Below are 16491 nucleotides of genomic sequence, written 5' to 3'. Positions count from 1 at the left end.
ATTTATCTTCTTGTATGCAGTCATAAATCTTTTATTTAGTGCTGGTTTTATAAATTGCAGACACCTGTCAGCTGATTTTCTGTATTTCAATGATCTGAAGTTCAGGAGACCTGTTTGTGATTTCATTGTGAGATTGCAATCTCTGTATACGAAACATGTTTCATATGGATGATGTGTAAACAAATATGACTTACTTGATTGGTTCAAGAGTATTAAATGTGTCTGTGTAAACAATGAAATAATAGTTTGACTTGTCATTGATGCTTCCCATATAATGTTAAACATACATAAGATTATATTCCTCTCAAATTTTGCTAGTTAAAAGTTCTGTTTGCTATTCTATTTTTTCCAGGTGTTCTCTTTGTGTTTGTGAAAATCTTATAAAAACATATGAGACTAAATTATTTGCTGTCCATACAAAAGATGAAAGACACTCATTGGTTGGACAATGCCTTGTTCTTGGCAAGGCAGTACAAACTTCATGGCAGTGGTCTCAAATGGAGCAAGTATTGAGATGTAAGGCATCTAAGAATTATCCACCAGCATGCCACCATATTCAAGCATCAGTGTATAAGTTGTATTTCATATTCTAATGGTGTTGGAATATGCGTATTACTATGTAACATTTAATAGACTGTTGGATCACTGCTAAGTTATCAGATTTCCTTGTGAGTAGCAGTATAAGAAGGCAAATTTCATTGAGAAATATATAAAATTAAAAGGAGACAGATTGTTGATTTTCAAGTAATGCGACATGAAGTACAGCTGACTGTCATATCAGCAGCAGCTGCAGAGTCCACTTGTCACCCACTGCTGGGTAAAAGCCTCCCCCAGGCTCCCTCCATCAGTTGTGGTGTCCAGCTGTCTCTCCTCATGTCATTTACCCACCATCATTAGCTCATTGCCTTATACTTTCCATATTTCTTGGAATCCAGCAAGTGACTTCTTTGGTCCATATTTAGGTACATTTCATATCCACAGCCATTTGTTTTTCAGTTATGTCAGAACTGCAGCCCCTTTACCTAGATTGTGGCTTCAGAGGCTGTCAAGTCAGTGTTTCCATGGGTAATATATTTTCTCACACTTCAATACTGACATTGGCGAAGTTTCTTGAGATTGAAAACAATCAAAATAGTTTTTTCGCCCTTCTCGTGTGAGTTGTTCTGAGCTCTCTGCACCACCTGAGCTTTTCAGGGATGCAACAACTCTTGCATCTGCTTCCTCAGAAGCTTGTGGGTCTACATGCATTATCTTCATGTGAAGATGTGTGTGGTATTGTGAACCTTACATTAAATTCTATATATATTTAAAAACAAAGATGATGTGACTTACCATACGAAAGCACTGGCAGGTCAATAGAAACACAAACAGACACATACATACACACAAAATTCAAGCTTTCGCAACAAACTGTTGCCTCAGGAAAGAGGGAGAATTTTGTGTGTATGTATGTGTCTGTTTGTGTTTCTATTGACCTGCCAGCACTTTCGTATGGTAAGTCACATCATCTTTGTTTTTAAATATATTTTTCCCGCGTGGAATGTTTTCCTCTATTAAATTGATTACATTAAATTCTGTATAAAAAGATGCTAATAGTAGCTTTCTTTTGCCATTAGGAAACAGTGTCATTGCAAAACTTTTTGTAGTGCTGAAATATCTTTGCCAAAGTGAAATTCAAGTCCTAGTATTTGGTATATTCATTATTCTTCCTGTATAATGGCTGGTGTAGTATGGTCATAATTTAATGTGTTGTAATATATGGCATAGTGTTACCTCTCTTATATTAGGGGGAAACATCAGTACCACAGTCAGTCCTTTTTCTTCAGATCACAATGTCTACTCATTTATTTGATGTGAGTATATCAGGGTTTTTAATAAAGAATTACTGACAAATACTATGTTTCCCAGCATAAAGCTCTGTACAGAAACGTTAGAAATAATTCCATCTTCTTTGTTTCTAACCATATCCCCAGTCTTCCCACATTGTAAATGAAAGAGATATGAAGACAACAGTCTCCTAGCTTCCAAAAGTCCACAAACAATTCCATTCCTTTCCCCTCACTAATATTCTTCTGGCATTTTTGTCTACTACTGATTATATGTTTACCCAGTTCTCTGTATGAAAAATGCATAATTCTCCTCTGTTTCTTCTAATATTTGCTGTCATTCTCTTCCATTTTTAATGCATTTTAGCCACTTCACCTGAACACTAAGTTTTGTCTGGATTCACGTGCAGGAGTGTGAACAAATGTTGTTTGTGGACTGTGCTAATGACTGTCATCTGATCCTAAAGAATCGTCTGTGCCAGAAGGGTGGTAAATTCTGTTTTCATCAGTGGTATCTACAAAGGGAATTTATATATCTCTGAACCTACATCTTTTTTACTAAAACAAATTAAAACTGTCCAATATCTTAATTGCAGTACATTATATACTGAATATCAGTGTTAGGTTAACACAGCAGTTACCTAAATTGGATAAAATAAGCAGCAAAATCAAAATGAATTAAAAAACTTGTTGATACAAGAGTTTGTGCTCCATGAGAAGCTTAACAAATCTAGTCTTTTGCGTGGTATAGTTATAATGCAGTACATTTTGTCATTTTTAAAGGGGTTCTTTAGAATTAAGTGAATTCTATCTTATATTTAATAAGGAATGTAAGAGTATTGTCAGATATGTGACGGGGTAATCTGGTGGTAAATAAGTGACTCAGAAATATATGCTGTCGGGTCACAAGAATATGGTATTGGCTGGTGTACAGCCTATTAAAAATAATTGAAAGGATGTCTCTTCGGAATAGGAAAGGTCTTATTTCTAAAGCACCTTTTTAGACTGGGCTTTGAAAGGGGAAAAAATTTAAAAATTTGTAAATATGGACAGTGCAAAGTATGACAGTAATTCCAGAAGAGATGTCCAAATGAATTCCAGTGTATTTTTCTTGTATTTCGAAACAAAACAAAATCAGAACTTTGTTTCCAAAAAATTTTGTGTTTGTTTGTTCACTCCTTTTAGCAATGCTAAGCAGAATAGGCAAAATTGAAATGTTCTTTGCTGCTCACAAAAACTGAACAATTACTTTACCTTAACATTCCAGAGCAGCATTAGAACTAAATTTTCCCACATCAGTCAGGGTCAACAACTGACTGTAAAAAAAGGGGTGGGGGAAAACACCATCCTCTCCGGGTGCCTTTCCTCTTCTTCTTCTTCTTCTTCTTCTTCTTCTTAAGCAGAATGACATCCAACTTGTATACCTCATTTGGAAATTCAATATTTTCATTATCGAGTATCTGTTTCAGAGTGAGCTATTGCTCTTTACAAACAGTTGAAGAGAGTTTTTGTACAGCCATCTTTGTGTTGCTAGCTAGTATGATATCTTTTGGATGTGTTGTCTGTCTGGTATAAATTTCCATTTTGCTTTCTTCACTCTAATTGTTTTCATTTTTTACAAAATTTTCTTTGCAACAACTATTGTTCACAGGAATACAATTCTGAATATTTTTTTTAAATTCAGATGTTCTGTTTTGTACTCATTGTTGTTCACTTGAAACTCTTGCTTTCTCTTTAAATATTATCTTGCTCCATTTGGTATCTATATTTTTGTTAGCATTTTCGAATGTGCAACGTATATGTTAAATAACTGCCTTTTTCGTCTGTGTCCATATAACCTTCATTTTCGGGGTATGTTGCATATGTTACTTAATTTAATCCGACATATATCCCAAGACTTAAATAAACCCTCATGATCTGCATTTCAGACTTCCTGTCGAATGAGTCTATTCCTTTGTGATTCCACTTTATTAGTTTAGTCACTAGAAATTCTATTTTATTTTAGGACCATGACATTCTGTACATTTTCTGCCGTTTGATAAAATGTAGTCCCCTTCATTGTTAATAACTCAAAATCCTAATTAAGAGGGATTCACCTTTTTGGGGAGGAAGAAGGCAGAGATATCACATTAGCTGAGTATTTCCTTTCCAGTCCAGAGATATACTGCCCACCTTGTATGTGATATTCAATAAGCCAAATGTGCCTCCCAGCTAGTGCCAAATGTTCCACATCTCAAGGGGTGCAGTCTTCGCTGGCCAGGTACGGGTCTGGCGAACACACAGTTCTGGAGTCAAGTTGGGATCTGGTCTGGTGAGCACCATAAGCCTGCCACACATGCAAAATCTGTGCATGCTCCAGTAACCACAGCATAGTGTGGCAGTGGATTGTTGTGTAATGAGGAACAGTATTCTTGATTTAACTGCCCAGATCATAAGCACAGTAAAAATCTTCATTAAAATAAATAAAAAACAACTTAATAGTGAGGTGAGGGGGTAGTTCACTATTGAGACAAAACAGTGTTCGCGGTCAACCTCTGGGCATCTGATACAGTCTTGTTATATAAGGCTTACCAAGGCCTGCCTGGAGAGACAATTATTTCACTAGCTACTTGTGAGATGACTGTGGATCATGCAACTGCTGCAAACACCACTAGCTGCTCGGGTGGACCACAGAGGTTGTTGAAGGCACTGTGGAGGCTTATCCTCCTGAAGGTCTTAGTAAAATTAGTGACTGGGCTAAATGTCGTCATTGATGCAAAAAAATGAAAGAACGAGTATCTGAAAAAGTTTACCCTCTGGTAATCATAAAGTTTTAGAAGGGCTTGCTCGTAGCCTAAAATATGTAAAACAACTTTTAAATGGAACCCTGTGAGTTGAGACTAATAGATCGAATCAGGTGGAACAAAAAAGAACATTAGAAAAATGGGGTGAGTTCGATGTAAGAGTTGAAACACACAACTTTCTCAACTCGAGTGACAATTTAGTTGTGTCACAATACCTTGGAAAGGGATATCTCACTTCTGTATAGTGGTGTGCAGACAAGGAGGCAGGTGGTGTGTGAGGATGCACAGTGTCAATTGTTGCACGTTACACTCCAGCCAGTTGCGTCATTCTGACAAACCTGTGTGTTGAAAAGGCTGTGGAGGATGCAGTTCCGATGTACCTGTAGTATTCATTATTAATGGCATATAAGCAGACCTAATGAGCATTATGTTAAGAAGTGATAGTGATAGTTTTTGAACATATATAAGTTTGTGGGGAGCATCATAAGCAAAAACAGTGACCCAGTGTGGCGCTTACCACAGCTTTGCCAATTGCAGGACAGGCAACAGATGTAGTTTGGTGTGGGAGAGAGACAGGAAGCACGCTGGTGACACCACAGAGCATTCTCTGAGTAGAAGGGATCAGGAAGCTGCCACCCAAGTTGCACAGCACTGTAGCAGAAATTGTGTTGCACATTGTCAGCTCGTACACTGTTTTCTCCTGTGGCAGCAGGACCAATCATTATGTGAAATGTGTGAAACACAGGTATCCAAGTAGCATAATTTAATTTTGTGTGTTTTGTTTTCTGAACTGAGGATTGGTCTGCGTCTTCAACAGGACCTGCCCTCTATTTTACAAGGCAATGAGAAGAGTGTGGTACAGGTTTTAGGATTTAGCATTTTTTCTAGCCTTCTCCCTAATACAGTGGAAGGTAGCATTTAGCATGTTACAAAGTGGTTGTGTACTAATCTGTGATCACTGGGTTGCACTCAGTATCTTGTCGGTGGAAGTTCAACTATAGTTCAATTCTTTTATCTTGGCAGTTCGCGCATGCCCGCCCAGACGCAGGAGATTGCTGTGTTGCCAGTTGCACGCCCAAGAGAAGCAGCGCAATAGTATAGCATAGTTCGCAAACTTACGTTTAGGGGGGAGCGCACCGTTTATGAAGTAAAGCCACCATGGCCGCATTAACTCTTTCGCTGCTACAGAGACATGCTACCCGCATTCCGTGCTGTGCGGGATTTTGTCATCACTGCAGTGCTCACCTGTGCAGACACGTGGTGTTTCGACTGCTTTGACACACTTTATCATTCGATTTCACAAAAACTATTTGGCCCAAAAATTTGATTTTTACACATATTCTTGACTGATACCTTCCGCCCATAAATGACTCAATTTTGTTTCGATGTTCAACACAGGTATTTTGCAGCATTAGATGTAGTAAACCATTGCACGAAATTTTGAAGAGTTTGCAGAGGTAAAAGTCCATAGTGTGTACTTTCCATATGGTCGATTTTAGTTGCCACTAGAAATTTCAAAAAATTACATTCAGACGAATAAAATTCATGAAGTAAGACACTTCGATATTGTTTTTAAATAAAGAAAATATTAAGCACCATACAAGGTTTGAACTCAGAACCTTTCGTTTAGCAGCCAAACACTTTAACCATTACGCTAACGTAACTCATCATTCAGTAGATCTCCCGGAGGACTTTAAAATGTCACACAAAATACCGGCAAACACTGTTGGTATGACTGTGAATTACTCACGTTCCGTCGAAGTACAATAGGAAATAAACAATTACCGCTGTCCTTCATTGCGAAAAAGCGGTTAATGAGAATGATACAAACAGCTTTCCTTGCTATCGCCTGAATTAGGAGGCTTATTGCTTGTTTGGTTTAATTAATTAATAAAATATGAAGCAGTTGGTATAAAGAATGCTTTTTCCAAACTTTCTATAAAAGAAAGTATGCTATCAAGACATTGCTTTTGTTCAGTTACTTTATTTATGACAGAACGTTTCTAAAACTGAAGACACTCACCCGTGCTCAGCACTGCAGTCGAGCTCTGGCAACATCATTCTCTGTTCATTGGCTGACGGTGTTTTGTGACGTCAGATGCACAGAACCAACCTAAACTCGGCCGCCGTCGTAAATGACGCACACTTTAATTGTTGTAAACTGGTTTTGTGATATTTCTCAAATAATGTACACAACACAGTTTTTGATTACTGTCACTGCTTTGTACATTTTCAATACTCACAGTAATATGATGATCATTCTCAGTTCTTATTTAGTATTGTAATCACAGGTAGTCACCTCCAGAAAAGTCTGACCGTGACTAAATGTTTACAGTGCACTTTCACATATGGGGTCTCACAGTTGGCTTTCGAGTGCACACTCGCTGGACACAATAAACTTTTTGATCACTTATTGAAATAAACCAGTGTCCATGCTGTTAACACTAAAATACTCAGACACAACTTGAATAAAAGTTACCTACAGATTGACTCTGAGAAGTTCATAAAACATAAGCCATTATAAAAAAAAGTTGCTTATTTAAATGCTAACCACAATTTTTTTAATACATTTGTGTTGCGCATACTAATACTAGAAATAAATTAAAGATTCTTGGGCAGAGTGAGTTATTTAAAGACATGCATCTGAATATTTTATGATCTCAGGAAATATATATTTGTTAAGAGAAATGTGTGGTTGATATTTACAAGAGTGAATGAGCTGTATGCTCAGGCAATAATTGGGTTTACATTATAAGTGATTAATTAGCAGTATAAGAGAGATTACAGTACTATTTTTTATTCGTTCTCTGAGAACTCCCTACTTACTAGTACAGTTACCATATTTGAAGTTACATTAAATTGTACAAATTCTTAGTTAGTGGCTCAAAAATTAATTAAGAGTGTCATTCAGACCAGAAAAAATTGGGCAACGAAAGTATAATGCCGCGCAGGATTAGCCGAGCAGTCTTAGCCGAGCAGTCTCAAGGCGCTGCAGTCATGGACTGTGCGGCAGGTCCCGGCAGAGGTTCGAGTCCTCCCTCGGGCATGAGTGTGTGTGTTTGTCCTTAGGATAATTTAGGTTAAGTTGGGTGTAAGCTTAGGGACTGATGACCTTAGCAGTTAACTCCCATAAGATTTCACACACATTTTTTGAAAGTATAATGTCAATCTTGGGAATCTAACAGGTATAGTATCTCAAAAGGCAAAATTAATTATGATTTTCTGCTAATTTAATTAGTTTCAGGAAAATTGAAATGTGTTGCTTAAAGTCTATATTCCAGTCTTTCTAATAGTATGTGTCAAAATGCCAAAAACGACTGATTAACTCGTCCAAAATTCATTTTTATGTGCTGTAGTAAAAATTTCATTTAGTTGTTAATTTTAATTTACATGGTTTCAAGAAGAACTAAACATATTATTATAATCAGCATATTGACAATTAACGCTTGAATAATGAAGTTGCATGAGAGATGGTCTGAATAACATTTTTACCATTTGTCCATGCACTATATACAAGGTGTTCATTTTAACTGAAGACATTGAAATATCTCAAAAACTACACATCGGATCAAAAAAAGTTATAATTCCAAATTGTTTGTCTCACAGTGGGACATACAATGGTACCACACTCGACCAGCCAACACACCTCATGCATAGGTGGTGGGAGGATTGCAGATTACAATTCTACAGCAAAATCTACATATGTTTAGTCTGGAGAATTTTCTTCATTTGCACAGATGGTGCTGTAGTCAGATGAGTAGAAATGGATATTCAATCGTAATTTACGACATGCTACTCAATGGCTCTTGACTACCCAATGGCATGTGGGACCCCACCTCCATGCTGTGACTGTAGGACAGGCCAATATTTCATAACTTCTGATTGGAAACCCCATCCACCACACTGTGTTCCTTGAACATATCAAATGGATGACTACTTGACGCACCATCATGGCCATATAGCAAACTATGATGTGTCATAACAGGCAGTACATATTTCGTGCAGACATAGAACATATAGCGGCTCTAAACATTACAGTACACACGCAGTATTTATTGCCTGCACACCCACCTGTCATCTGGATAACAGAGGTGCAAGTGGACGATGAATGTTGCAGCCACGCAAGAAGAAATTGAAATGATACTTATTTATGGAGAATGTGGTAGAAATGTTGAGGCTGCTGTTGCCTTGTAGGTTTTCCAGAGAAAGCTCGCTCTTGTTCGTTCTTTTACAAGGTCGTGAATGTCTTTGTCTGATGGCAGCTACAGACCGGCAAAAGGAAACGAAGCAAATGGGTTACAGGGGAAGTAATAAAATAGCTGTACTAGTATCAGTGCACCACAAACCATGGAAAAGCATCCAGCAGTTATACTGCAATTCTGGTATGTCCATAGATATTCTTGTCACAATACTGCATCATCATAAATATCATTCATACCATGTGTCACTGCATCAAGAACTCCACGGCGATGATTTGCATAATCAGGCAGTGTTTCATGAATGGGCACATCAACAAATGCAAATGACCCCCCATAATTAACCAAGGTTCTATTTTCCAGTGAGTCTACATTCACAAACCATAGTATTGTTAACTGGCTTTACTGGAATGTAGACAGTCCCCACTGGTTACGACAAGGTGACCATCGTCGTCCTTGTCCGATTAATGTATGGTGTGGCTTCATGGGGAACAAACTCATTGCTCCATATTTTATCGACCGCACATTGAATGGTTGCAAATAATGAACATTTTTGGAACAGGAACTACCAGTACTATTGCAGGATGTTGCCCTGTGGTTTCATCATGACACTTGTCTAGTGCATTAACAACTGAAGCATGGGAGGTATTAGACCGTGTTTACACTGGTTGGGGATGAGCAGAGGAGGTCCTATAAATTAGCCCACTAGGTCGCCAGATTTGACATCACCGGATTTCTTTCTGTGCTGATATTTAAAAGATAAGGTGTACCAGTAGGTGCCAACTGGCCGTGAAGACATGGTTAACTGCATTGGAAAGGCCTGTGCTGACATTCCTGCGTATGTGCTTCTGTCATTTGTATGATCATTTGAAAAGTGAATCACTAAGTGTATTGAAGTTGGTGGTACTACATTAGACCACTTGTTCTAATTGGAAGAGTAGAGTAGCATTTGCGGTGAGCCATAGTCACAGTGGCGCGTCGAGTGGTCCCCTGTTTGATATGTTGGAGGAATACAATACCGCAATGAGGGTTTCCAATTAGAAATAATGAAACACTGGCCTATCCTGCCCTCATAGCATGTAGGTGCGGTCCCACGTGCTGTTGGATATTTAAGGGCCGTGGAATAGCATATCATGAATTACGATCATGTACCCATTTCTATTCCTCTGATTACAGTGCCATCCGTGGTGAAACGAAGAAAATGCTTCAGACAAAACACATGCAGATTTTGCTGTAAAATCATAATTTGCAATAAAAACAGGGGTTCCCAGTGAAGATTTCAAAGCTGCCCCTGCCCTCCTCCCCACCACCCATGCATGAGATGGGGTGGGGGGGGGGGGGGTCAAGTGTGTTGTCATTGGATATACTCCTCTGAGACAAACAAATTGGAATTATAACTTTTTTTGAACTGATGTGTAGTTTTCGAGACATTCATTGTCTTCAGTTAAAATGAACACTGTGTATGCACGATTTGTACAAACTAAAGTCGTATGGAAATTAAGAACAATAATGTAGCTATTAGTAGGAGAGCAATAATAGTTAGTGAGGTGGCTTCAGCCTGCTATTTATTATTTAAGTTGTAGCCTAGCCTGTTTGGTCTTTGAACTTACTGTCTTTTTAATCACTATTAACCAAACTTGTCTTTATTTATTTATGTGATGACCCTAATGACCCAGTAGTTCAACTGCACAGAACTCACAAGCGATCAGCAAATTTTTACTTCTTGCTTTGTCCTTCGTGTTTTGTGCAATCATTTGAGAACTGTGCACATATGTGAAGAACTCCTGAAAAACACTGCCAATAATTTTCTGTATGCCCCTGCATACTTGTGTTCGTAGTAGCTGTATTGTAAGCCTATAACTTCTGTGTGCTAGAGAAGCAGGCAGAGCTATAATAAACCCCTACCACCTGCTCCCACCTACAGTTCTTTTTAAAATTATTTTATTCATAACACCAGTGGTGAAGCACCACGATGGTGGATTCAGTTAATTAAAGAAATAAACCAGTGAGTCACTTTTTTGCACAGTAGTTCAGATGCTGCAGCTTTTAGGACACTAAGAATGTAACCAAGTTTAAGCATATGAAGAAGAGCAAAATCTTGAAAGTCATCTTGGGAAAGTACATCTAAACTTGTTGATGTTTGTTGTACTCCTTCAGTTAATGTGATAAGAAAAATGGAGCAGATTGCAAATGCTTTTGTATTCAACTATTATTTTTTTCTTTTTTTTAGCTATACTGACACACATTCGAGCAGACAGATTTAATGTTCCAGAGAAGAAGTCATTGTTCAAAGAAGCAAACAAGCATCTAAAACTGTTAGATGCTATGAAGAAAGAATTCAGAGTAAGCTCTATCGTCTGTAGTTGTCAAAACATTTTTAGTTGTTTCAGTTTTGTGTTGGGGAGAGATGGAGGTAGATTTTATTCAGATCATATAAAATATTGCTTTAGGGAAGTGAGGATTGACAGCTTTTGAACATTTTTAAAAAATTGTGATGTGGCACAATAGCTATACATCACGCCATAAAAACCACCAATTTCAGTCAAACAACTGACCATGCTCAGGTATTTAAAATAAATAAAGGAGAAGAGAGAGAGAGAGAGAGAGAGAGAGAGAGAGAGAAACACAGTTAGTTACCAGTCATGCAGACAGTCTTCATTATTTGCATCTATATAAACATTATACATTAAAGGCATCAAAACTACATAAAATCCAGGAAAGTACCTGATCTATACACGAAACAATATGTTAACAAGGTGAAATGCAGAGCCAGACTGGAGTATTGTATCTCCAGCTGAAAATACCAGTTTAGTCAGTCTGTTAACATCCATATTAATAAACAGCTAACACAGTTCGTGGTGTATGACCCCAGATGCACATTGTGTGACTAACAGTTACCAGGGGCAACAAAAATTTCATTTTCAATATTTCTTATAATTATTTACCAAATTTAAAATGCCGACATAATCTACTCATTAAGGCGTATAATCTTCCACTAAATGCTTAACATAGTTAGACAAGTATTACAGTTAAGAACTATGTGCATATCATGAGGCTACATAATACGAGGGCAGTTCAATAAGTAATGCAACACATTTTTTTTCTCGGCCAATTTTGGTTGAAAAAACCGGAAATTTCTTGTGGAATATTTTCAAACATTCCTGCTTCGTCTCGTATAGTTTCATTGACTTCCGACAGGTGGCAGCGCTGTACGGAGCTGTTAAAATGGCGTCTGTAACGGATGTGCGTTGCAAACAACGGGCAGTGATCGAGTTTCTTTTGGCGGAAAACCAGGGCATCTCAGATATTCATAGGCGCTTGCAGAATGTCTACGGTGATCTGGCAGTGGACAAAAGCACGGTGAGTCGTTGGGCAAAGCGTGTGTCATCATCGCCGCAAGGTCAAGCAAGACTGTCTGATCTCCCGCGTGCGGGCCGGCCATGCACAGCTGTGACTCCTGCAATGGCGGAGCGTGCGAACACATTCGTTCGAGATGATCGACGGATCACCATCAAACAACTCAGTGCTCAACTTGACATCTCTGTTGGTAGTGCTGTCACAATTGTTCACCAGTTGGGATATTCAAAGGTTTGTTCCCGCTGGGTCCCTCGTTGTCTAACCGAACACCATAAAGAGCAAAGGAGAACCATCTGTGCGGAATTGCTTGCTCGTCATGTGGCTGAGGGTGACAATTTCTTGTCAAAGATTGTTACAGGCGATGAAACATGGGTTCATCACTTCGAACCTGAAACAAAACGGCAATCAATGGAGTGGCGCCACACCCACTCCCCTATCAAGAAAAAGTTTAAAGCCATACCCTCAGCCGGTAAAGTCACGGTTACAGTCTTCTGGGACGCTGAAGGGGTTATTCTGTTCGATGTCCTTCCCCATGGTCAAACGATCAACTCTGAAGTGTATTGTGCTACTCTTCAGAAATTGAAGAAACGACTTCAGCATGTTCGTAGGCACAAAAATCTGAACGAACTTCTACTTCTTCATGACAACGCAAGACCTCACACAAGTCTTCGCACCCGAGAGGAGCTCACAAAACTTCAGTGGACTGTTCTTCCTCATGCACCCTACAGCCCCGATCTCGCACCGTCGGATTTCCATATGTTTAGCCCAATGAAGGACGCAATCCGTGGGAGGCACTACGCAGATGATGAAGAAGTTATTGATGCAGTACGACGTTGGCTCCGACATCGACCAGTGGAATGGTACCGTGCAGGCATACAGGCCCTCATTTCAAGGTGGCGTAAGGCCGTAGCATTGAATGGAGATTACGTTGAAAAATAGTGTTTTGTAGCTAAAAGATTGGGGAATAACCTGGTGTATTTCAATGCTGAATAAAACAACCCCTGTTTCAGAAAAAAAATGTGTTGCATACTTTTTGAACTGCCCTCGTACATGACATCCAAATGTCCAGATTATATTCTCCAGTGTGTGAGAATCAAAGCATTTAGTGCCTTAAAAAACTTAACACATGATTTCAAACCTTTATGAAACATTTTCTTGCTCACATACTTCACAGAATGATGAGACAAAAAAAGTTTATCACTTACTACACTTTCGCTGTTTGTCCAATAAAAGTGCTGCATCAAGCGTGGCATTGTAATTTGTTTCTTTAGTATTTACTCTATTTGCTACACATTTTGCTGGTAGTATCAATGTATTTCAATGAATGTATCTGCATTGTATAACTGTACAACTCATAATTCGTCTTAAGCATTGAGGCTCATGAAAAATTCTTTTGCTTAAAACAGAATGCAAATTACAGTGCTTGATAAAGAGTCCACTTAGTGAATTCCAACAGATTTTTAAGTATAATATCAAAGCTTGTTTTTACTCTTTCTTTCTTACATGCTTAATGTCAAAGATTTAACACATTAAACCATTGGTAAAGTAATCAGAACTTTGAAGCTCTTTTATACATAGGAGTTTGATCCGTTAGAGAATTGTAGTTTCACTGGTGCTGCCTCCTGTACAAGTCAGATACTTTGCTGCATTCTGTAGTTTTGAAGCACTTAAAATTTATCTAGATACAAATATTCCAGACTAAATATGTGTCGTGTATTCTTTCTTTCTTTCTTTTAAATGCCTGAGGATGGTGTATTGTTTGACGGAGATTGGTGATTTTTATGGAATTACATACAGCTGTTGTGGCAGATCAAGTTTATTTTAATTTTTTAATTTTTTCAGCATCACATAAAATAGTCTCTCTTGGTATGTGAACCATTATTGGCAGTTTTTTCCCTCCTCAGAATTTAGAGCCAACTAAGTATCCTCAGTGGTATGACATGTCAAGATCCTTGTACAAATGTATGTGATGTTGATACAACAGGGAAAGTCCTGCAGAATGTAAATAATTTAGGAGTAAAGGTAACTACTCATTTAATAGTAGAGGCTTAGAGTTATTGGCAGGCATGTAAACGATGCTGAATCCAGCACACAGCCAACACATGGTGTTGCCATTTCTGGCGAGTGTCATGATTTGAGACTAGCTGGGCTTGCTGAAGAAACCAATGACATTTGTATCAGATTATTTTATCAAAGGCAATGTCTTGGTCACTTACTACTTTATTGAAATTGATAACTGGCTTTTGTTTTTCAGCTGTCATCATATCTAAAAATTACAGCAGCAACATTAGGCATGTAGTCAGTAATTATAAGATCTGATGGTGACTGAAAAGATACCGGTTATCAGAAGTAGCATGAAACATTGACTTTTGTAATACATTGTTGCCTTTACTCCTAAGTGATTTTAATATAGAATATGCGTAACCAGTTCTCTCTTCTGTGCCATATATTCTGAATTTATAAGTACCTCTTTTCTGAGTTCACAGATTATTACACATGTCAGTATTGTGTACAACAGTAGATTGCTCTCATTATTATTATTATTATTATTATTATTATTATTAAGTTTCCTTGGAGTTCAAATTGCTGACTTTTGCAAATGTTAGAAGTAATGCTACTGCAGTAATTTTACTTTTAAATAGGCGCTACACTAACCATGAATATATCTTACACATATTGCATGACACTGCATCGTATTTAAATTGTGTATAACACAAGCGCTCTTGTACTCGTATAACTTGTAGGAATGTTAGGCTTCCACTTTAAAGTCTTTGAATCAATACATTCATTTTTCTATAAAATTTTAATTTAGCGTCCCCTTAAATATTGTCAGTGACTTTTTCAGTTCGTTTAAATAAATGTATCTACTATTTTTAATTTTTTCCTTTGTCAGAGTCAGTTAAATTTTACCATATTTGTTCAATCGTGTACATTGGTGCATTCATTTGCTCCAGTTTGTTAATACATAAAAATAAATTAATTTAAGTATGTATAAATAATATGTTGTTAGATTGTGTTCTGGGAAAACTCCTTGTGGCAAGATTTTCTGTGATATACTCGTGTATAAGTCTTGTTGCCTTACTTATAATCGAAATATTCTGTTTAAGTGACTATGGGAAGGACAGACTGCTATTTAGCAAAGAGAGGAAGAGGGGATTGAGAGACAGACAGTCAGAATCAAAAAGAATACTAAAAATGTTACAGGCTTTAGACAAAGTCCTTTTACAGAAGCAGAACACTCGCACAAGAACAACCCGGACACACATTGCCACTGTTATCTATTTGATTCTCAACAGTCTTCACTGTTTCATGTATCAAGGTTACCCATTCATCTTCTGTTGTATTCCTTTCCCTGTTTCAGCCAATCGTTGCCTAATGCTCAATTTGAAACTCTTAACTGCTTCTCATTCTTTCCGCTTCTCAAAGTTCCAGTTCGTAAATTTCCTATCATTTTGAAGTTTCACCACTTCTGATATGCTGTTCATAAACTATATATTATGCTCAGAATCCACATCTGCCCCTGAGAATGTCTTACTTTAAAATCTTGTTTTGTAACCTCTGTCGCATCATTAAGTAATCTCGAAATCTCTGTATTACCATCAGATAATCTATTTAAGCCTTCCAGTGTCTCCACGTTGCTTCTCCTTTCTGACATGATCATTAAACCAAGTGTTGGTAACATGATTATTAAACCAAGTGTTGGTAATAATAAAATAGCACTCTGCACAAAATTACATCAGGAAGTTTCCTCTTTAATTCCTCTCCCAGTCCATATTCTCTTACTATTTTTCCTTCTCTTCATTTTCCTACTATCAAATCCCTGTCACCCATTGCAATTAGTATTTGTCCTCCATAACTACCTGAATAATTTATTTTATCTTATCATACATTCTTACAAGCTATTCATCCAAGTAGCTAATTGGCATCCAAGCATGTGCTTCTGTGATGGATGTTGGCTCCATGTCTATCTTGAGTACAGTAATGTGTTCACTGTGCTATTCATAGTAGCTTACCTATATTCTTAATTTCTTGAGTCATTAGTAACCCTATTCCTGCAATATCCCTATTTGGTTTTGTATTTAAAGCCCTGTAATCACTTGACCAGAAGTACTGTTCTTCTTGCCATTGCACTTCTCTAATTGCCAATGTATGAAGCTTCAACCTATCCATTTCCCTTTTGAAATTTTCTAACCTACCTACTTGGTTAAAGGATCTAACATTCCACACTCTGACCCTTAGAGTGCTAGTTTTGTTTCTTCTGATGATACCAGCATACTTCATGCAAAAACGATGTATCTGCTGTGGTTACACTTAGCTCCTTTTTAAAAA

General features: G+C 37.7%; 1 protein-coding gene across 1 annotated transcript in view; it reads left to right on the top strand.

Moving 5' to 3' along the window:
- Nucleotides 1-16491, top strand: part of LOC126412325 (E3 ubiquitin-protein ligase SHPRH) — a 257671-nt gene that overhangs the window by 191917 nt on the left and 49263 nt on the right. The window contains exons 16-17 of the mRNA XM_050081845.1: nt 353-516; nt 11036-11148. Coding sequence (XP_049937802.1) covers nt 353-516; nt 11036-11148 — 277 coding nt within the window. The remainder of the gene's footprint in view (nt 1-352; nt 517-11035; nt 11149-16491) is intronic.

The sequence above is a fragment of the Schistocerca serialis genome, chromosome 7, assembly GCF_023864345.2.
Source record: "Schistocerca serialis cubense isolate TAMUIC-IGC-003099 chromosome 7, iqSchSeri2.2, whole genome shotgun sequence".
Taxonomy (NCBI): domain Eukaryota; kingdom Metazoa; phylum Arthropoda; class Insecta; order Orthoptera; family Acrididae; genus Schistocerca; species Schistocerca serialis.
Note: the sequence above shows the minus strand (reverse complement) of the source record. Positions and strands in the feature narration are given on the sequence as shown.